The sequence below is a fragment of the Dipodomys spectabilis genome, unplaced genomic scaffold (genome assembly GCF_019054845.1).
Source record: "Dipodomys spectabilis isolate Male_0828 unplaced genomic scaffold, ASM1905484v1 ptg000380l, whole genome shotgun sequence".
Lineage (NCBI taxonomy): Eukaryota > Metazoa > Chordata > Mammalia > Rodentia > Heteromyidae > Dipodomys > Dipodomys spectabilis.
The window spans coordinates 661,092-682,886 of NW_024871057.1; the positions used below are offsets into that span (position 1 = coordinate 661,092).

At 52.9% G+C, this 21,795-nt stretch overlaps 2 protein-coding genes across 3 annotated transcripts; both read right to left on the bottom strand.

Moving 5' to 3' along the window:
- Nucleotides 1-670: 670 nt before the first annotated feature.
- Fgf17 (fibroblast growth factor 17) lies at nucleotides 671-6,473 on the bottom strand. 2 transcript variants are annotated; one of them, XM_042667194.1, is made up of 5 exons: nucleotides 6,430-6,473; nucleotides 6,225-6,261; nucleotides 2,648-2,825; nucleotides 2,290-2,396; nucleotides 671-982 (listed from the first exon to the last, which is right to left on the bottom strand). In XM_042667194.1, the coding sequence occupies exons 1-5, from the start codon at nucleotides 6,462-6,464 to the stop codon at nucleotides 689-691; spliced, it is 651 nt and encodes a 216-aa protein (XP_042523128.1). In that variant the 5' UTR covers nucleotides 6,465-6,473; the 3' UTR covers nucleotides 671-688. The 2 variants fall into 2 exon arrangements, with proteins under 2 accessions (XP_042523128.1, XP_042523129.1); XM_042667195.1 differs by having other exon boundaries at nucleotides 678-982; nucleotides 2,648-2,792; nucleotides 6,430-6,464.
- A 4,488-nt stretch (nucleotides 6,474-10,961) lies between these two features.
- Nucleotides 10,962-17,035, bottom strand: Npm2 (nucleophosmin/nucleoplasmin 2). Its single transcript, XM_042667221.1, has 8 exons — nucleotides 17,002-17,035; nucleotides 16,736-16,821; nucleotides 16,505-16,630; nucleotides 14,242-14,335; nucleotides 12,344-12,504; nucleotides 12,109-12,143; nucleotides 11,149-11,185; nucleotides 10,962-11,006 (listed from the first exon to the last, which is right to left on the bottom strand). Exons 1-8 carry the CDS (start codon nucleotides 17,033-17,035, stop codon nucleotides 10,962-10,964), a joined length of 618 nt encoding a protein of 205 aa, XP_042523155.1.
- Between the last annotated feature and the right edge of the window lie 4,760 nt (nucleotides 17,036-21,795).

Genomic DNA, 21,795 nt, shown 5'->3' on the forward strand with positions numbered 1-21,795 from the left:
GGGCCGCAGTCCGGCCGGCCCGCCCGCCCGCCGCCCCTGGCCCGAACCCCGAGGCCTGGGCTCGGCCCTCCGCCGCCCCGGCCGCGCCTAGGGGTTGGGTTTTCCTCGCCCCAACAGGTAGCACGGGCCGCGCTTGGGGAGCCGGGACACCGGGGCCCGCGGAGGGAGGGAGGGAGGGGCCATCCCGGGGCCGCCCCGCCGCCGAGGCCCCCGCGCCCCGCCACCTGCCGCCCCGGCCGCGGTGACCCCGGACTACCGGGGTCGTCTCCAGGTGAACAGCCCGCCCCACTGCTGCAGATCACCCGTTTGCTGGAAAGTGGTTTTATTCCGGGGCCGGGGAGGAGGAGGAGGCACGGACACTAAACCACAAGCCCCTCTGTCAGGCCAGGAGGGATCTGGGGGCGGACTAAGGGGGTTCAGGGGAACACGACTGGAGGACAGCCAGGTCCAGGTCCCAGTGGGTAAGGTCTAATCTACTGTCCGGTCCACTTGTCAGGCAGAGGCTGGCCCTGGAGCCGGGGGAGGTGCCCCAGGCCTGGCGGCCGAGCCAGCGTGCTGAGCCCGCCCCCGGGGGCCGGAAGTGCCGTGGCCTTCCCCGCCGGGGCTCTGCTGCTTCCTGGGGTCTGCCTCCCCCCCCCCCCGCCCCCCAGCCCCCTCTCTGGATGGGGGGAAGGCTGCAGCACCCCGACTACGTGAGGGGCTGGGGCCTCCGCGTGCGCTTGGTCCTGCGGGTGGGGGCCGAGCCCACAAACTCGAACTGCTTCTGCCTCTCGGCGTGGTTGGGGAAGGGCAGCTGGCCCTGGTAGAGGCGCTTGATGAAGTGCGCTTCTCGCTGGTTCTGGCGGCTGCGGGAGGCCTGGCGGGGCCGGCCCTGCCTGGTGAAGGCCATGAACCAGCCCTCGTGCCGGGCGTTCTGGAAGGCCGTGTAGTTGTTCTCCAGCACGATCTCGGTGAACACGCAGTCTTTGCTCTTCCCGCTGGGCTACAGAAGGGAGGAGAGGAGGGGAAGTGGCCACCCACCATCGGCGGTAGCTGTCCTTGAGCCCGTTTTATGGAACCACCGAGGCAGTGAGCCCAAGCAGTTCCAGGTGAGGCGGGCATCTATTAGGCAACGTGGGGGGAAATGCACAGGCTTGGCCTGGAGTCACCTGGCAGTTGTGTTCCTTAAGCAAGGTTGAGCCACGGAGAAACTGAGCGGCCGAGTAAAGATCACGTAATAATGTGCTCAGCTGAGCACTTGGGGGTGGGGGAACTTGGCACCTGAGAACTGTCAGGCAGGCCCAGTGAGGCCTGCTTGCCAGGTGGAGGCCATGGTCTCTGATAAAAGGAAAGAAGTGCCAGACACAGCCGCTCACTTGACCCTACGCCCCTTCTCACAGAGAAGCCTGTGCTCACTAAGCACAGCCAGAATTGCCTGATTCCAACAGAAACACAATTCTTACCCAAACTGCTGGGTCCCGGGGTGTGGCTTAAGTGATGAGTGTTTTTCCTAGCACCTCCCCACCCTGGGTTCAAACTCTAGTGCAGCCAAAACAACCCTACAAAACCCCACAAGTGAACCAGGTGCTGGGTGGCTCATGCCCATAATCCTGGCTACTCAGGAGGCTGAGATCTCAAGACCATGATTTGAAGCCAGCCTGGGCAGGAAATTACACGAGAGTCTTATCTCCAGCTAAACACCAAAAAGTTGGAAGTGCAGCTGTGGTTCAAGTGGTAAGAGTGCTAGCCATGAGCACAAAAGCTCAGGCTCTGAATTCAGGCTCCAGGGTTGGCCTGTAGGCACCCATGTATGCACATGTACATACACATATAGAGTCTTAGGCCCAACATTAAGGAAGGTTTCATCAGTACCAGTACAAGTAGGTTCTTAGTGTGCATTTTGCTAGTTGGAGCCTGTGGGCCTTGCTGAACTTGGGGAGAGCTTCTGCCTTATATGGGTACCCTAACCTTTAACCCTTGTCAGCCCATAGCCCTCCACATGGGCTGTGGCTGCCACCTTATGTGTGATATCCTATAGGTGCTAAAATTCACCCTGATGGCTGCTAGGGGAAATAAATACTCCCCATTCCAGAGCGAGGGACTCTCGTGGATCCCTTCGTCCCTTCCCAGGGTGTCATTGAATAGAGAGGCAGGGGAGTGATGGATTGGGTGTTCTGAGGGACTGTCACAGTGTAGGGCTCGGTTTTTCCCCAGGCGGGTGGGGCTTGGCAGAGGGAGTGCGCTGTGCCACTGGGGCCCTGCCTGCTCCCACCGCTGGGAGCCCACAAGACCCTGTCTCACAGTTCTCACCTTCCCGATGAGCTTGCCCCTCTTGTTCATACAGATGTACTTCTCACTCTCTGCCCCCTTGATGCGCACGCGGCTGCCGAATGTGTCAGTCTCCACAATGAGCTTGGCTGTGGACAAGGCGGGGAGGGGAGAGAGACCTCTGTTCATCAGCGCCCAGGCTGGCCTGCAAACTCAGGCAAGAGGATGGGGAACTGTCAGGTACACCGCCTGTAGGCCCTTTGGGGGTGGGGAGCTCTACCATGGGCTTCTTCCTGTTCTCCTACTGCACCTCAGCTCTTACCCAGGACCTGGGGATGGACCAGGAGGACAGGCCCAGCACAATGGTACAGGTGGCCCGGGAGCCAGGACCAGGTCTCACCAAACTTGTTGCCGTCCTCAGCAGTGGCGGAGATGCGACGACCGGTGACCTGCACATGCTTGCCGCTGGTCCGACTGTAGAGCTGGTACTCACGGATCTGCCGCCTGCTCAGCTGGTCGGTCATGGCACCCTGGTCCCTCACGTACTGGTTAAAATTAGGAGACGGGTGATTCTCCCCCTTTGCGGTTACCAAGGGAAAAATAGTGTCAATTTGCTTTGGGTGACACCACCACTGATCCGTCGGGGACAGGGATGAGGAGAGGAGTGTGGTGGGCAGGCCACCTGCCCTGCAGAGCAGAGGGTGAAAGGTAGAAGCCACATGTGGTATGGCCATGTCTTTCCCAAGCTGCTGGGTGGGCTCTGTGCCTCCCCGGAGCTAAGGAACTCGTGGCATGCCCAGGCTTTGAGAGCACAGTGATAACAGCACAGAGCAGCAGTCCTAAGTCGGGAGCCATGGACCTTCAAGGTCATGGTGTCCTAGGCATATGTCCCGTGGAGCAAGTGCACAGTGCACACAACTCACTAGACAAAACTCCTTTCCTCTTCTCTGGGGTCTTGGCCTCATTAGCCAGGATAACCACATTGCTCCTTGGTCCTTCCCACTGCCCGGGAAAGGCAGTGCATGTGCAGGGAGCAGATGGTCTGTTAGATGCTTTGAAGGAGGGTCTCTAGAGGACATTTTGGCATCTCGTAGGTCTCTATTTTTAATGTCCAGTAGAGCCCCTGTAAGCATCTCTCTTTCTCTCTCTCCCTCTCCCTCCTCCCTTTCTTTTTCTTTCTTTCTTTCTTCTCTCTTTTTGTGTGTGTGTGCTGCTGCTGAGGTTTGAATGAGGTTTTGAATACAAGACCTTGCATTCTCACTTGACTTTCTTGTCAAGGACAAGACTTTGAGCCATGCCTCCAGTCCAGAATTTTGCTGATTAATTGGAAACAGGCTGGCTTCAGACTGGCTTCAAATCCAGATCTAAATCTGGAACCTTCAGGGCTTAGCTTCATACAGGCTTGAGCTATCTATCTATCTATCTGGTGCAGGTCCTGGGGCTTGAACTCAGAGCCTGGGTGCTGTCCCTGAACTTTTTTGCTCAAGGCTAGTGCTCTACCACTTAAATCACACTCCACTTCCAGCTTTTTGGTGGTTAATTAGAGATAAGAGTCTCACAGACTTTCTTGCCAGGGTTGACTTCAAACCTCCATCCTCAGCTCTCAGCCTCCTGAGTAGCTAAGATTTCAGGCATGAGCCACTGCTGCCTGGCCAGTATCCATTTCTTTATAGTCCTCCCCTACCTTGTTTCAGGTGCCTAGGGCCCTTGGAGAAACAGGACCTTTTCCAGTATTCTCTTGGATGGGCTGTGCGGTGTGGGGTTCCTCCACATGCACCTCCCAGTCCCAATCTATAAATCTCCAAGTCTCAGTGCTAGGCTAGTATGGTTTGTTGGACTAAGATGTTGCTTAAGTGGTAGCAAGCATGAGGCCCTGCATTCAGTCTCCACTATCACCCCTTAAACACGAAGGGAGATGGAGACAGCGTGGGAGTTGCTATTCGGTGGGTCCCCTGTCTGCTAACATCACAATGTCACCAAGAGCAGGGATTGTGGCCAGTTGGGGATGCTGCTGTCCTTGGGCTGGCCAGGGCTGGGGGAGGAGCCATTTCTGTGCAGGCGACATAGGAAAGCAGGCTAAGTTCCCCCCTGCCCCCAGCTGCAATACTTAGCGGTAGAGAAACATTACTTCCTGCCCTCTGTGTCCTGCAAGGTGCCTGCAAGGGTGACAGTCCCCAGCGGCTGCTGCAGCTAGCTTCACTTTTCTCCATCTGGATCCTGCTGCCCTGTGTGGGGACAGCCCTTTCCTGCCCCCACCTCAAAGGCTTAATTCCATCTTGATCCCCAGGCCTGATCTCAGCCATCTGGATGGAGCTGGGTGTAGCTCAGCATGTCAGGGGCCACTCTCCCCCTGGGGCAGGAGGTTTGACCTGCTCAGGGCTGACCCTTCCGACATGTCACCGTCCATTCCTTTGACAGCACCTCCAAGGCCGGGCGCCCTTCTGAGATGCTGGGACAGCAGCATCTCTGTCCCGTACCCTATCCTCCATCCCCGCCTGGAAAGGCCTGGGACCAGCGTTTGGGATGAAAGCTCTCTTGGCTTGGCCCTCGCTGGCCTCTCTGCCAGGGATGGGGTCCTGCTTGCCCCAGCCCGAGCCTCCTGGCCCAGGTTCAGACCATCCGCCCCTCTTGGCGGGCAGCCTCCTCCTGGCAGTCTGTTTCAGGTCAGAGGCAGAAAGGGCCCCCAGAAGCCCCCTCCTCTCCTTGTCCCCCTTCAAGCCTTTCACAAAAGCAGCCCACGCCTGCCCCACAGCCCACAGCCCACAAGCCCCTCTCCCCGCGGGACCTTGCCTGTTCCTTTCATGTTCCCGCTGCAGGGGGACCTCCCCTTCCACTGCCTGAGACAGCTGCTTGTCAGCCGGCCCCTCAAGCATGGCTGTGGTTCAGCCTGCTGCCCCCCCCTCCAGGGGGTGAGGGGGCACTTCAAGGGGAAAGGACAGCCTTGCCACCTTCCTGAGTCCTGAATGGGGCCTCATCCAGGCCATAAACGCCCGGCCAGCCGCACCATTGTGCTAATTCCCCTTCCAGAACAGGTTGGGCCCACCCCCAGCCCCCTCCGGGCCAGGCTGAGGGCTTTCTTCTTGCTCTCCCTGGACGTGTGAAGCAAAAGGCCTGGAACGGGGCTAGAGCAAAAGGGGGAAGGAAAAGAAGGGGGTGTTGTCGCTCTCCCACCCCCCCACTGCTTCAAAGGCAGCCCCTTTCCCTCTCCCCCCCCCCTTTTTTTTAAGGCATTTACCTTCCCACTGGATGGGAAGAGAAGCAATCCTGCAGCCTGGGAAAGCCAGGCATGGCTCCCCAGAGCGGTTCTGGACCAGTGCATTTTAATAGCTGCACTTTTATGGAGGATCACACAGAAAAAGGGGATGGAGGCCAGCCTTGTATGGGGGGGGTGAGGCTTGGGGGAGCGGGAGGTGTGCACGAGGAGAAGCAGAAGGCAGACTTGAGAGGAAAATCCTGAATCCCATCCCAAATGCATCTCTGCGGGCTTGACCTAGTGCCCTGTAGGTTAGCAGTCACCTCACCCTGCCGGGTACTGTGTGCCCAGGAAGCCCGAGTCGCCCATGCCCAGACACCTGTGTGAGGGGGAGTGGCCGGGGAGGGAGTGGGCCGTGCAAATAGTTTTGTACCAAAACCTGTCCTTTCAGGTACCAGTCTCCTCGCAGCCGTGGCCTCTGCTCGCTTCCAGCTGCTCCGTGCTTTGGGAGCGTCCACCCCCACATCGGAGGGTCTGAGCGCTCAGTCCTCTTGGAGCCCAAGGCAGAGGGGTACAGAGGGCAACAGAGACCCAGGGGGGCCAAAAGGGCTGTCAGAGTACTGAGATGATGAGCTCAGTGATCCCCAAGTCTGCCACATCCTCTTCCCCAACAGGTCCCCTGAGCTCGCCCTTCAAATCTAAGTACTTCCTGGACTTCCCTGGGGGACAGAACTACCTTCCCTCCTCTTAGGTGGGGGGGCAAACACTAGGTAGGGGTGCCTACCTGAGTTTGACAGCAGAGAATCAAGAGCTGCAAGCACCTGTGTAGAGAGACAAGGTGCACCCAGATGTAGGTGCCAGTGGCCAGCCCAGTGCCCCCCTGCCCCCTGCCCTGTCCCACCCAGCCAGCCCAAATGGGAATCCAGGGGAGCCAGGTCTGCGGTGGGGCTGGACAGGGTAAAAGAGCGCCAGTCCCCGGCGGCACTTACAGAGTCAGGTTAGGCAGCAGGCGTGTAGCTCCCATCGCTGGACAGACTTCGCAGGGCTGCTGCCCTCCTCTGCCCCCAAACTCAGGAGCAGATGTGGGCAGGTCCCAGGGGTAGAGTCCCAGAGAAGCGAAGGTCTCTGAGCCACAGGTTTTCAGGGGGGAGAGGAGCAGGGAGAGGGGAGGAGGGGGAAAGGGGAGGAGGGCGGGGGTGTAATTGGGAGCTGAGGTGTGAGGTGGCCACCTTCCTGGCCAGTGAGGCTGCGAAGAAGCAGCAGCGGGGCCAGGGCTGCCAAGCACAGGGGATGGGGGCCGTGGGAGCTCTCTGCACGGGAGGCTGGCCCCTGAGCCCTCCTGCTCTGTTCTTGACCAGCTCGCTCACAAGCACAGAACCTGCTGGCCCAGGCTCAGTGTGTGTGTGGGGGGGGGTAGGGGGTCCCTTGTCTTCCAGTCTCGGGGCAGTGTCTCCCCCTCAGGTTTGGAGCCCCATCTTCCCCTCAGGGTAAGCCAGCAGGTACTGAGCTGGGGTGGGGGCAGAGGTCCTGGCTTGGGACAGAATTAAAAGGAGGAGCCTCCCTCCAGGGGGGCAGGGGTGGGCCTGGCCGCCAGGGAGGAGGGGCTATGGCTGGCTGGCAGCAAAGAGTGGGTGCAACCGGTTGAGGGGAGAGGTGAGGGGGAAGAGTTCTTGAGAGGATCCCAAGAGAGGCACAAAGTTGGCTTGAGACAGACCACATTGAGCCCCTGTGGTCTCCGAGAAATGGGGACAGTCACGGACCTTTCCTTGGGAGGCCCAAGTCACGCAGCAGCGCCCCCCCATTCCAAGGGTTCATGCCTGTAATCCTAGCTACTCGGGAAGTAGGATTACATGATCCTCAGTTTCACTTATCTCCAATGAACTCCCCAAATAGCTGGAAGTAGAGCTGTGGTCCCAGTGGTTAGGCCTCCAGCCTTGAGCATACAAGCTCAGCACCGAGGCCCTGAGTTCAAGGCCCAGCCCACCCTCCTGACAAAAAAGAAGACATGCGTGCCAGTAGTCTGGACATACGGCTGGCTCTATGTTATTGGGCTCTCTCTGCATGGACTGTGGCAATGCCCTCCAGAATGCTTCATTGGAGGGGCACAGTGACAGCCAGGGTCCTGGAAGCTGGTGATCAAAGGTGGATGGTGATGTGGGTGGAAAGGGAGTGCTGGGGGGGGACTTGGAGTAAGACCCCATTTAAGGTGCTCAGCCCTCTACTGAGGGCTGTTCCTGTATGTTGTGGCTGTTGCCTTATTTTCCTAGAGAGCTGACTGTGATGGTCAAATTCTCACCCCTAGGTTCCTTCTCACCTTCCTGAGCTCTATCAATCCACAAAGTGGTCTGCCACCTTCCCCCACACAAACAAGCCGAGCAGATACCTTTGGAGCACTGACCAGCTCCAGCTGGGAACGCTCAGCCTGGCCCAGCCCAAACTCTAAGTGCCACTGCAGGGGTCCCGGATGCATGGCCTGTGCTGAGGGTGGTGTGAGCCCTGTTCTAAGTCACTCCTGGTATCCAGCATTTTGGGATTTAAACTCAAATAATGTCAACCTTCGAGGGGTTTTAGCGCTCCACACTGCACAGTAAGTGCTCCTGCTGGTGAAGGCTTGGTACCCAGCTCACCCCTCAGTGCTCACCCCTCTCCAAGCCGGCTCGTCCTACCTCTCAGCTCTGCCGGGCCTCCTGGCCATTTCCATCATCCACAGTCTTCTCACCTTTTCAAAGCTTGATTCTTCAGATTCTGCTCCTTCCATGCTTCTTCTCCCCTCCCCCACCCCGTGTCTCTGATCTCATCCAGGTCTGACCGTAACTCCCCAAGAAACCTTTGGACACCCCCCACTAGCTCCCAGACAGTATTAAAGGCCACCTCCCCTTGACCTCAGTTCCAGGGTCAAGCCAGGTCACAGGTAAAAGGGTACAGATGCTTCAGGGATAGCTTAGACCTTAGGGTTCGATAGCAGGGGTCATCTGGGCAATGGAAGGCAGGTGTTGGGGGTTCATTTGTTAGGGAGATATTGGGAGCTGCTCAAGACCTCTGGGCCTGAACACCTGGTGGTTTCACTGGCTACACTCAGCCCCAGCCTGGGTTTCCATAGTAACAGATGGCCGAGGTGGATGCCAGGGGACTCCGCAGCGTGACGGGGCAGTAAGCTTCCTGCATAGGTATCTCTGGTTCCGCACCCTCTCCCATTCCGCACCTGCATGCCTGGCGTCCTGGCTCCTTTACCCACAAAGAGAGCCAGGGCTGGGCCTAGAGGCAGCATGTAGAGACTGGGGCCTCATAGGCTGTGTGACCTATGGCAAGTCCCTTCACTTCTCTGGTCCCAGGCACCCAGATTGTACAAAGGAAATGGCTACTCTCATGTCAACAGAGCTAGGAACTCACTGAAAACTGCAATACATGGCCACAATGGAAGAAGAGGGCTTGGACCTATGTGATTGAGCCTCAGTTTACCTAACGTTGGCACTTTGTCCTAATAGAGTGAGCTTGGGGCAAGAGGAGGGAGAAGGGAGGGCTCATGACCATCCCTGGGGGGTAGGGTGAGGGGTGATGAGGGGAGAAGTAGCCGCTGCTGTAGTTAATCCGCCCCCTAGTGCCAAGTTCAACACCCTCCAGCTGGGGCTGCCTCGCGCCTCCTCACAGCCCAGCTGTGGCAAACAGAGCCCCCGCTGCACGACTGCCACTGCCACCACCCGCCTCAGCCCAGCGACCCTTTCCTGTTGAATCACAGCAGGATTAGGGCATGAGAAGGGCAAAGGGCACCCTAGCAACCTGGACTGACTCCTATCTGCTAGCTGATGCCTACTGCCTGCCAGCAAACCACGATCAAGTGACCACAGGTGTCTGAGGAGCGCCCTCTGGTGTGGATCCAGATCCCAGGCCCTTGCCTGGGACTTGGGAGGCTGGGAAGAAGTCTGTGCCCAGGGCTCCTCTTAACGGAAATCATTCTAATACCTGCCCCTCGTCCATTTCTCCCGTGAAACAGGAGAGTAGCCAAATGCAAGGGTCCTGGGGCTAGGATTACTTGGCTCCTTCCTCCCTTGCTGTGTGACCTTGATGCAAATTGGTGTCACCTCTCTGTGCTTCATTTGAAAAGTGGGACTAATAAGTCCCACCTCATGGGATTTGTGAGAACTAAGGGAGCAAATCTATAGACAGCTCGCAGTGTGCCTGTCAGGGCTATTACACCCATCCACCTTCCTTCTCCATAGACTTGCATGCTCACTCCAGCCGCCAGCACTTACTTTGCACACACTTTCCTGTTCCTAGGAACACCTTTCTGCCAGGTCTGCACGGAATCCCTGTTCCCTGGGCAGCCTTGCTCCCAAGGCCTCTCTAGACCTAACTAAATGGTGCTGCTTCCTTCAAAGCATTTCTAGTCATTGAAATACTTTTATGCTTCCTCTAGATTATAGGCAACTTGAATGCAAGGAGCTGGGTTTTGCCTATGGTGTGCGGCTGTGGCCAAAACCAGGCTCAGTGAACACCAAGGAGCTGAAAAGGAGTCCAAATCCTGGTTGCTGACCATCCCATGAAGGTGCCGAGAGATCTCTGACCTCAGCTGGGCATGATGATGTACACCTATAATCCCAGATACACAAGGTAGAGGGCAAGAGGATTGGAGGTTTTGAGTTTAGCTCAGGCAGAGTTAGGGAAGCCCTGACAAAATGAAAACAGGAGTTATAGATGTGGTCCAAGTGGTAGGATGCTTGCCAAGGCTCTGGGTTGACGCCACCTCCCAAGCTGGGGGACTGATTGAGAACAATCTCTGCTGGTTTGTTTGTCCACTCCAGGCCCATGGGGGAGATGCAGAGAAGCTTAGCAGAGGCTAAGTCCCCAGCATGGGGGGGGGGCAGGATGGGGGAGAGGTTTCCATGCTATTAGCCATGCTATTATGCAACAAGAGATGAAGACAGGGCCATCACTCCAGGTCTGGCCAGGAAGGCAGCCAGAACCAGCAGTTACCCTCCAGCCATATCACTTAGCTGGATGGACCCTGTTCAAGTGAACGTAGGGCTCAGCACCCTCACAGAAGCCTGGAAGAGTTCCCACTTTTGACAAGTGTCTCACAAGAGGGGAGCAGGCTCTGGACATGGGGCCTCTAGGTCCAGGTCCTTCCTGGTAAGGTACAGAGGGGTCCCGTTGTCCTGTCAAAGGGTTTGAGGGACTGGCTCAGCCCAAGTCAGGGGCTTAGAGGAGGAGAGGAAGGAAGATGGGTGTGCCAGTTTAAGGGCGCCCTCTGCTGGGCACATGGGCTGGTGCAGCAGGAAGTAGGTCTATCCAGGAAAGGAGCGAAAAGCACTGACCAAGTAAACTTTATTGTGGCCCTGCACTCGCTTGTTGGGCTCTTCTAAGACCTCCTAGAACTGGAGGGTTATTTTGGGGGGCGGGGGAGGGTGTAGGATTCTTGTGTGGCCCCCACCATGTGCTGTCATATTCTGACTCAGGCGGAGGGGCTTTTGGGGAATACCAGAGCACGACTCTCACTGTCATGGCCAAGGCCATTGCAGGCTCCTCATTTCTTGACTGCCAGTTTCTTAATTTTCATTGTGATTCTGGCCTGTGGAGGCAAGAGAGCTTCAGTCTCTACTGCCCCCTGCACCCCAATACCCGCTCACCTGAGGCCTACCCTTCAGTCTCTACCGCCCCCTGCCCCCCAATACCCGCTCACCTGAGGCCTACCCTTCTGGCTTCCTACTCACCTTTTTCCCAGGGCTCTTCTCTAGACCTGAAGTGGACCTGGAATAGTGTGGAGTTGGCAAGGAACAGAGATGCAGGTGGGCAAGACAGAAGAATCAGTGAAGGCCATCGCTTTGGCTCTCCTAATCTGTGTAGGGAGTGAACTGGGCCTAGGCAGTTCAGAGAGGCCAAGGACCTAGCCTGGAAGCTATGGGGCTCCTCCCTCCACCCTCTCCCTCAGGGCACTCTGCCTCTCTTCATTTTATTATTATTTTTGTGATGGGTGCTAGAGATTGAATTCAGGACCATGAAATGCTAGGCAAGTGCCCTACCACTGAGCTATATCCCTCTACCACCCAGCCCAGCCCTTCTCCTCCTTTTTAAACATTTGTCTTTCTCTTTTTAGGCTTCCATCTGCTTTCTTTCAGTTATCAAAAATACTTTTTTCTTTGTAAAATGTTAACTACATTGCATATAACATAGCAAATATGAGGATAAGTTACTGATAATTTTCCTTACTTCCTACCAATATTAACATTCTTATAAATTATGTTTAATGTATATAAAAATAAAATTATATGCATCTTGTCCTTTTAACTCTTGTCAACACTTTCCAGGCTGCTGTGCAATTTAAAAGCATCATGTGACATTCCCTTTGCCCAGCCACAGAGAAAAGATATGTTTTAGTTAATTATGATGTGGTAGACATTTAGAGGGCTTCCATTTTTCATTAGTATTTGGACAAAGCCATGGTAAGTTTCCTTGCTCATACAATTTCCTCCATACTCCCCCATTTTCTGGAAGGATTGCCTAAGTGAAACGAGGTCCAAAAATAGAACATGTGCATGCTTTCCAAGATGGCTGTGCTGACCCCAGTCCATGTGTGCGCAGATGTGAGTCTGTATACATGCCAGTGGTACCGTGCTTTCTAGTACTATGTATCTCACGCACAGAATCTAGGGAAATTGAATAGACAGAGTTACCTTGCTGCCTCGTCTTCTTTTTCCAGCTTTTTTTTCTGGGAATCAAAGACAAGCATTATTAGAGAGTTCAGCTGAAACGCAGGGCCAGAACAGACTCTTCAGGCCCAAGCCATCCTGGCAGAGCAGCTGGCAGGACTCAGAGACATCTTCCACCCCAAACCTGGGATCCCAGTTCCTCCCAGCTGCCTCCACAGGGTCCCAACCACACTGAAGGCCGCATTGTTCTTTTTCCCACCTTAGTCACGCTTATATGCTTGTGGGGTATCAGCCTCTTCTCATGCCGGACAGGGGTGTCCTCTAGAGACACATCTACATCTTCGTCCTCCAAGTCTTCCTCCTCCTCTTCCTCAATTTCTTCCTCCCCTTCGTCTTCAACCCAGGATAAGTCTGAAATCTCTGTAAAGTTGTGGGCGAGGTGGATGCAAGGTAGGGAAGGAAAGGCAGAGTTTTGAGGTCTAGGTGATGTCTGCTTCCTACTTTAGGACCCGTTTCACTCCATGTGTAGTTTTGGGGGAACCCTGGGGCTGAATATGTACACCTATTTTTCTGTACCCCAAAATAGGGGCCAGGGTGAGTCAGGGGATAGAGAAAGACCCCAGCCCAAGGCAAGAGACAGAAAGGTAAGGGTATGAGGGAAGACATGTACTGGGAAGTGGGTACGTAGGGAAGGAAAGAGCACGACCATGGCAGGCCGGCCTGTGCCCGCTCCCTGCCATGGTTCATGTGCCCCCAGCTTGACCCCCAGCGTGGCAATACTGCCCTGCTGACAACTACAAGAGCTGGGGCCTAGACGATTGGTCATGAGGGTCCACTCTCGTGAATACACTAATTCTGTCTTAAGGGACTAGGTCTTTATTTATTTTGCCAGTCCTGGGGCTTGAACTCAGGGCCCTGGGCACTGTCCCTGAGCTTCTTTTGCTCAAGGCTAGCACTCTACTGCTTGAACCACAGCTCCATTTCCCAGTTTTTTGGTGTTTAATTGGAGGTAAGAGTCTCAGACTTTCCTCCCTAGTCTGTTTGGTCCTCAGATCCAAGTCTTCTGAGTAGCTAGGGTTACAGGTGTGGTGAGCCACTGGTGCCTGGCTGATTTTTTTTTTTTTAAAGACAGTGTCTCACTATGTAATCCACATTGGCCTCAAACTCATGATCCTCCATTCAGCCTCCAAGTGCTGGGATTATAGGCATGTGCCATCAGGCTGACAAATCTCTTTTCTTTATAATAAATACCCAACGCTGGGTTATTTTATAACAACGTAAGATGGAAAAGACAAGAAACAGGCAGAACCTGAAACAGGCAGTTAAGGAAAGTGAAACATGCCAAGGGCTTGGAGGCAGGAAGAGGACCCTAATTATGGCTTTATACTATGGCTTTATACTATCTAGCATATTCTGAGCTTCTTTTGAATACCCAATTTATTCCTATAAAGACTGAAAACTGGGCACCTATGGCTCACACCTGTAATCCTAGCTATTCAGGAGGCAAAGATCTGAGGATCACAGTTGAAAGCCAGCCCAGGCAGGAAAGTCCATAGGACTCTTATCTCAAATTAACCACCAGAAATGTGGAAGTGGAGGTGTGGCTCAAAGTAGTAGAGCACTAGCCTTGAGCACAAAAGCTCAGGGACAGTGCTCAGGCCCTCAGTTCAATGCCATGACCAATAATAATAACAAAAAAGACACTCTGGGCTGGGTGCCAGTACTCATGCCTGTAATCCTAGCTACTCAGGAGGCTCAAAGCCATCCCAGGCAAGAAAAAGTCCATGAGACCCTTATCTCCAATAAACCACTAGAAAACCAGAAGTGGTGCTATGGCTCAAGAGGTATAGCTTTGAGCTGAGGAGCTCAGGGATAGTGCCCAGGCCTAGAGTTCAAACCACATGACCAATTAAAAAAAAAAAAGACAGCTTATGTTACAGGTGAGGGCTGCAGCCCACAGAGGACACTGCTGGGAGCTGAAGAAGTACTGGATCCTGATCCTTCCCTATGGCCTTCCAGTGCAGGCCAGGGCAATCATGTTGCCTTTGGGGAGTTTATCCAGAAAAAAAAAAATCAGGAATTCTTCAAGTGTTTGAGTCATGCCCTGAGCTCAGTACTGCACCCCCACCCCTTGCCCATATCCAAGCTCTGACTTACCGTAGCACTCCTGCCCACTGAGGAACACAGGTCCTGAGCCAGCCCGAAGATGAAAAGTGACTGGAGGAGAAAGCTCTACTCTTGACATGGTGACCTGCAGTGGGAAAGGTCAGGGAAAGACAGGGTAACTCAGATCTTGGCACCTGACAGGGGCTGCCACAAGCAGACTCTCCCTTACTGCCTAGGCTCATGGGTCCTGTGAGTCTCAGTTCTCAACCCTCCACCCTCCTGCTGAGGTGGTCTCTATCCTAAACTGGGTAACTGAGCCTCTCATTCTCTACAGTGCCTGGGCACTGTCCCTTAGCTTTTTCAAGTGCTCTCCTACTTGAGTCACAGCTCCACTTCTGGCTTTTGGTGGTTAATTGGAAATAAGATTCTTTTGGACTTTTGAACTGTGATTCTCAGATCTCAACCTCCTGAGTAGCTAGGATTACTGGCGTGACACACCAGCTCTCAGTTTCTCATTTCTACTTCCTTTTCTATCCGTACATATTCCCCCGGTTCTTATGACCCTCTCACTTGAATTTACAGTCCTATAATCAACTGGGTAGCTGTTAGATATCCCACATTTAACACAGATCTTTAGAAAATTATAATCCAGGTCTGGGAAGGTGGCTCAGTGGTAGAGCGCTTGCCTTGCATGCATGAGGCCCTGGGTTCGATTCCCCAGCACCACATAAGCAAAAAGAAAAAAAGCCGGAAGTGGCGCTGTGGCTGAAGTGGTAGAGCGCTAGCCTTGAGCTGAAGAGCTGAGAGACAGCGCCCACGCCCAGAGCTCAGGCCCCACAACCGGACCCCCCCCCAAAAAAAAATTATAATCCATATCCACCATCCTGTCCCAGTAGATAGCTGTTATTCTATAGAGTCAGGCACAGGAGTTTTTTCTTACATTCTATGTCTGATATGTCAGCAAATCCTGTTGGCTCTGTTGCCACAGTATATCCAAACTAGATCATACCTTTGTAAATGCATTCTCCACTTATGATACTTCCAATGCATCATGCATCTATTTGAATACAAACCCGTTATGAGTCGAGGAACATCTGTATGATATTGGGGTCCTAGTCCATGCAGCAGTGCAACAGAATTATATACACAGAAAAGCAGGCAGACTTGGTGGCACAAGTCTGTAATCCCAGCACTCAGAAGGCTGAGGCAGGAAGATCTCAAAATGAAGTCTGGCATGGGGTTACATAATAAGACCAATCTAAAAAGTTAGGAAGAAAAAAATATGAAAGAGCAGGGCACCCTTGGCTCAAGTTTGTAATCCTAGCTACTCAGGGAGCTGAGCTATGAAGATTGCAGTTCAAAGCCAGACCAGGCAGGAAAGTCCATGAGACTTTTTTTTTGTCAGTACTGGGGCTTGAACTCTGGGCCTGGGCGCTGTCCCTCAGCAATTCAGCTCAAGGCCAGCACTCTACCACTTGAGCCAAAGTGTTTTCTAGTGATTTTTTTGGAGATGAGTCTCATGGACTTTCCTGCCCAGGCTGGCTTTGAACTGTGATCCTCAGATCACAGTAGCTAGGATTACAGGCGTTGAGCCACTAGTACCTGGATTTCCATGAGACTCTTATCTCCAATTAACTACCCCAAAACTGGAAGTGGCTCAAAGTGGTAGAGTGTTAACCTTGAACAAAAAAGCTCAGGGACAGTACCAGGTCCTGAGTTCAAGTCCCACAACTGACTAAATAAAAAAAGAAAAAGGGGCTGGGAAGGTGGCTCAGTGGTAGAGCACTTGCCTTGCATGCATGAGGCCCTGGGTTCGATTCCTCAGCACCACATAAGCAAAAAAAAAAAAAGCCGGAAGTAGTGCTGTGGCTCAAGTGATAGAGCGCTAGCCTTGAGCTGAAGAGCTGAGGGACAGCGCCCAGGCCCAGAGTTCAGGCCCCACGACCGGACCCCCCTCCCCCTAAAAAGAAAAGAAAATCCCTATTATTATTCACAAACCATGGTTAATTGCATAGAAAGCCCAAGATAAACTGGCAGAAATGAAAGCTTCTGGATACATTAGTGAAAGCTAAGTCACCAGTGTCTCAGTCACTGGCAGTGAACAACTTAACAGCGTTACTGTTGAGGAGAGCTCTTTGGCTTGCCCGAGGTATGCGGCAAGGATGAGTGAGGACAGGAGCAGGCTGTGCACAGGGCTGCTATTGCTTCTCTCACGTTGTCTGACCTGGCTGGACCTGCGCAGCATGGCAGTACCTTCCTTTGCACGCAGGCCCACTCTGGGGGTAAGGTTGGGCAGCTGAGGGAAGAGGCTCACCATGGGCAGGACAGAGGGCTTCAGCGAGGCAATAGTGATGGGCTGTGACTTCCTGTCCTCCATGTTTGCTGGGGCCAGGACCTCCACCCGGTTCACCTCTTCTTTGGCTTTCTCACTCAGGCAGATCTGAGAGGGATCAAAAGCACAGGGGCACCTCATCACTGTCACTTGTTGAGACCCAGCATTGCTCTTGCTTATCCTCCCCCCTCCCATCCTTGGAGGAACACCCACCGTACTGATCACCAGCCTACAGCTCTCTTTCTTCTCCAGCTGGGGCTTGAAGGTGCAAGACCGCTTCTCCTGATTTAGCTCAGCACCTGCCCAGGAAGGGAGGAATGACACTGGGAGCACAAAAGGCCCAGGGGAGGCCGTACAAGCTCCTTTGCTTCCCTCAACCCCAGGAGGACCAGCTCAGCAGCAGCACCTCCATCTTGTCTCAGCTGGGGGACAGTGGGACGTGGCAGGCTGAGCTGGGCAGAGCCTCGGCTCTCACTCACCCCAGAGCATGGTCCTGGTTTCCTTGTCAGCCATGCTGCTGGTGCTGTCCTAACTTGGTCCCAGGTAGCAATGGGGTGGCCGGGCAGCTGTAAGAAGGGGGCCTGCGTTGAGGTGAGGCCCTAGGCCCCTGCTTGGAGCTCAGCAGCACTCATTCTGGTGCCAGCAGGGAAGCAGTAGGTGGCAAGGCTTTGAGGGGCCTGCCAAGGTCAAGGAACATTTAAAAACTCTCAGAAGACAAGAACCAACTGTCCCACTGTTCACAACAGCTCAAAGGCAAGCCTTGAACGCTCCCAGACAGCAGAGCTTACGGAGAGAACGATTCCCACAGCCCAGGCCTGAAACTGGCTGTGAGGCTGCCTGTCTGCCCTTGGGTGTGTGTCCACTTTGGGCCCAGTTCTACTCACCCCCTGGGTCCTGGCCTTCTCAGCCCCCGCTCAGTCTTACCGCGCTGCCGGTCAAGCCATGTGTCCTCCCGTTCACGGCAGCCTCATCACCTTTCTTGGAGCCAAAGCTCTCTGCCCTACCAGGCTGTTAAGAAGCCTGGGAAGGGGGAGGTATCCAATCAGCCTTCAAGAACACCCTCCTCGTTCATTCTTCTGTCCTTTCCTCCTCTGAGCTGCAGAATCACCTGTGCACTTGTTAACAAACAATTGTCAGCCTTTCCTCTGCTGTTTCCCATTGAGTTGGATCAAGGTGGGGTCAAGAGAATTAAAATTTCCTACAAGCTCCCAGGTGAACTTGCTGCTGCTGGTCCAGAGCTACGGAGTGAGAATTACTGTGAGGGCCAAGTTTACTGAGGCCCTTAGCACTCCAAAGCTTAGAGATGTGTTCATAAGGAAGCAGCAAGCATTGACTTCTATTGTGCAGTTCTTGTACAAGAATTCTAATTGTTCTGCATCTTTGTCAACATTAGGCTTGTCAGTCTGAATTTTAGCCAGTCTAGTGGATGTATTTTATTTTTTAGTGGCATTCCATTGTGTTTTTTGTTTTCTCTTGATGACAAGTAATGTTGAGTATCTTTTAAAGAAATTATCAGTCACTCAGTGCCTAGGCTCTGAGTTCAAGCCTCAGAACAGGCACACACACATGCAAACAACAAGAAACAAAAATAACTTTACTGTCCTGATTATTATAGCTGTATAAAGTAATTTTTTTGTCCTGGGACCAGGGCTGAATTCAGGGCCTCATGCTCTCAGCTGGTTCAGCTGGCACTATACCACCTGAGCCATGTATTTAGTTCAGTTTCTTGAAATCAGGTAGTGTGAATCCTTCAATGCTGGCTTTTTTTCGTGTGTGCCAGTCCTGGAGCTTGAACTCAGGGACTGGGCGCTGTCCCTAAGCTTTTCTGCTCAAGGCTAGAACTCTACCACTTGAGCCACAACTCCATTTTTTTTGGCACTTTCTTGCCCAGGCTGACTTTGAACTGATCCTCAGATTTTAGCCTGAGTAACTAGGATTACAGGTGTGAGCTACTGATCCCTGGCTCTAACTCTGGCTTTTTATTCAAAAACTATTTTAGGAGCTGGGCGCTGGTGGCTCACGCCTGTAATCCTAGCTATTCATGAAACTAAGATCTCTAATAAACCACCAGAATGCTGGAAGTGGTGCTGTGTCTCAAGTGATAGAGCACTAGCCTTGAGCTGAAGAGCTGAGAAACAGCACTCAGGCCCAGAGTTCAAGCCCCAGGACTGACAAAAACAAAAAACTATTTTAGGAAGCTGGGTGCTGGTGACTCATGCCTGTAATCTTAGCTGCTCAGGAAACCAAGATCTGAGGATTGAGGTTCAAAACCAGCCAGGGCAGGAAAGTCCGTGAGACTTCTATCTCCAATTAAGCACAAAAAGCCAAAAACGGAGCTGTGACACACATGGTAAAGTGCTAACTTTAAGCACAAAAGCTCAGGGATAGTGCCTAGGCCCAGAATTCAAGCTTCAGGACTGGCAAACACACAAAATACCGAAAACAAAAACCAAACACACACCAAAAAAAAAAAAAGAAAAGAGAAAAATCAATTTTAGTGTTGGGGGTATAACTAGTGTCCAAGAAGCACTGGGTTCAAGTTAAAGCACTACACAAAAAATTCCTTTAGCTACTCCTGATTCCTTGTTTCTTCATATAAAATTTATAATCAGCTTATTGGTTTCTACAGAAAGCTTCTGAGATTTTTATTTTTTATTTGTCAACTGTGAAGTTCAATATGGAGATAGCTGACATCAGTTTTGAATCATCTAAACCATAAACATATTACAGTCTGTTTAGATCTTTACTTTTCCATGGCTTTTTGTAGATTTTATTTTATTATTGTAAAGATACTATACAGAGGGTTACAGTTACATGAGTAAGGTAATGAGTACACTTCCTATTGAGCATTGTTACCCCCTCCATTGTTTTCCCCCTACCATCCCTTCCCTCCTTTGTAGATTTTAGTACAACTCTGGCACCGTCTTGTTAAATTTATTCCCACGAGTTTCGTGGTTTTGGGTGCAAATGGTATTTAAAATTTCTTCTGTGAAAGCATAAAACATTGTATAAAGGGGTTTCACTGAAATATTTATATACATGCTTGTAATGTACTTGGATCAAATCCTTTTCCCCATTTACACTACTCTCCCAGCCCCCTCTGAATCTCATCTTCTACCAGTTTGTTGCTAGTATATACAAATAATCCCCACCCACTCCAGTGGTGCTGATTAAACCCAGGGTCTTGCATATGCTAGCTAGGTAAACACTTATACGATTGGTTTTTATATATTGGTCTTACATCCTATGATTTTGCAAACTGTAGCTTATTAGTTGGTTTGCACTCTAAATCATGACACCTGTAAGTAAACACAGTAATAATACTTCATCCTTTTTGGTGTCTCACTTCTCATCTTTTTCTTTTGTGCCCCTTTCCTCTTCCAGCACTTGATCCTCTTTCTCAGCCTCAGTACTGGAAATATAGATGGGGGCTACTCTGCTGGCATTTTGCCTTTTTCTTGATTTAAAGTAAAGATCCAAGTTTTTTACTTGTAAGTATGTTGTTGGCCTTGAAATTATAATCCTCCTTTCTCAGCCTCTTGAGTAACTGGTACTACCTACAGGCTTGTTTGATGTCCATTGCCTGGGTAAGAATGTTTGGGATTTGATGACAAGCATGAGACCTTGGATGTAATCTTCTCACTACTGAAAGAAAAAAAGTTTTTGCCCATTCTTCCTGTGCTGTTTTTTTGGTGCTGATCCTGGGGCTGGGCACCCATTTCAGTCCCCCCCACCCCCACCCCCTCAGGATTATCACTTTATCAGCTGAGCCATAACTCCACTTTCAGCTTTTTAGTGGTTAATTGGAAATGAGAGTTTCACAGACCTTCCTGCCCTGGCTAGCTTCGAACTGCAATCCTTAGATCTCTGCCTCCTGAGTAGCTAGGATTATATGTGAGATACTCTGGCACCACTAGATAGCGACTTTTAACATTTTTTTTTCTTTATATATTGAGATGATTTATTGTTTTTCTGTTTATACTTTACTTTCTGTGTGTGTGTGTGTGTTAGTCGTGGGGCTTGAACTTAGGGCCTGGACACTGTCCCTGACCTTTTTTTGCTCAAGGTGGGTGCTCTACCACTTTGAGCCACAGCTCCACTACCAGTTTTTGAGTGGTTAACCGGAGATAAGAATCCCACAGGGGGGCTGGGAAGGTGGCTCAGTGGTAGAGTGCTTGCCTTGCATGCCTGAGGCCCTGGGTTTGATTCCTCAGCACCACATAAGCAAAAAGAAAAAAGCCGGAAGAGGCGTTGTGGCTCAAGTGGTAGAGCGCTAGCCTTGAGCTGAAGAGCTGAGGGGCAGCGCCCAGGCCCAGAGTTCAGGCCCCACGACCGGACCCCAATAAAAGAATCTCACAGGAACTTTTCTGCTCGGGCTGGTTTTGAACAATGATCCAGGCAGGAGCCGCCGGCGCTCAGCTAATTTATTTATTTATCCATTTATAAAAACCACCCTTGCATTCCTAGCAGTAATCCTCCTTGATCATGCTTTTGTTACTCCTTTTTGATATTGTTGAATTACACGTGCTCATAGTTCCCAAGGACTTGTTGCATCTAAATTCATAAAGGCGCTTAGTCTAAAAGGATTTTTTTTTTTTTCAATTCCATGTCTTTGGTTTTGGTATTTGGGAAACGCCGCTTTAGTAAAAGGATGTGGTACTGCCTCCTCTGTATCCAGTTTGTGTGACTGGTAGTTTTTTCCTGCAGGAAGGTCGACACCTTCCTGGAGCTGCACACAATTCTCTTGCATCAGGGTTCTTGTACTCAGGCCTGCCCAGTGTGCGGCCTGCCCGGCGCGCGGCCTGCCCGGCGCCTGCGGCCTGCCCGGCGCCTGCGGCCTGCCCGGCGCGGGACCTGCCTGGCGCCTGGGGCCCGCCCGGCGCGGGACCTGCCCGGCGCCTGGGGCCTGCCCGGCGCCTGCGGCCTGCCCGGCGCGGGACCTGCCCGGCGCCTGCGGCCTGCCCAGCGCGCAGCCTGCCCGGCGCCTGCGGCCTGCCCGGCGCGGGACCTGCCCGGCGCCTGCGGCCTGCCCGGCGCGCGGCCTGCCCAGCGAGGGACCTGCCCGGCGCCTGCGGCCTGCCCGGCGCGCGGCCTGCCCAGCGAGGGACCTGCCCGGCGCCTGGGGCCTGCCCGGCGCGCGGCCTGCCCAGCGCAGCGGGTCGCAAAGTCCGACCGACTCGGCCTCTCCCGGTGCCCCCCCCCCCCCCCGCCCATTTTCTCTCCACAGCCCTGGCCGCGGTCACAAGAACCCTTGGGCAGATGGGTTAGGCAAA

Excerpts from the sequence above, each read along its gene's own strand:
- Fgf17 (XM_042667194.1), bottom strand. The coding sequence starts at position 6,464 with ATGGGAGCTACACGCCTGCTGCCTAACCTGACTCT. Across the intron at positions 6,262-6,429 it reads CTGCTGCCTAACCTGACTCT|GTGCTTGCAGCTCTTGATTC; the intron begins GTAAGTGCCGCC and ends CTCTCTACACAG. Across the intron at positions 2,397-2,647 it reads TGAGGACGGCAACAAGTTTG|CCAAGCTCATTGTGGAGACT; the intron begins GTGAGACCTGGT and ends CCTTGTCCACAG.
- Npm2 (XM_042667221.1), bottom strand. The coding sequence starts at position 17,035 with ATGGCTGACAAGGAAACCAGGACCATGCTCTGGG. Across the intron at positions 16,631-16,735 it reads GTAGGCTGGTGATCAGTACG|ATCTGCCTGAGTGAGAAAGC; the intron begins GTGGGTGTTCCT and ends GATCCCTCTCAG. Across the intron at positions 12,144-12,343 it reads AGCATATAAGCGTGACTAAG|AAAAAAAAGCTGGAAAAAGA; the intron begins GTGGGAAAAAGA and ends TTTGATTCCCAG.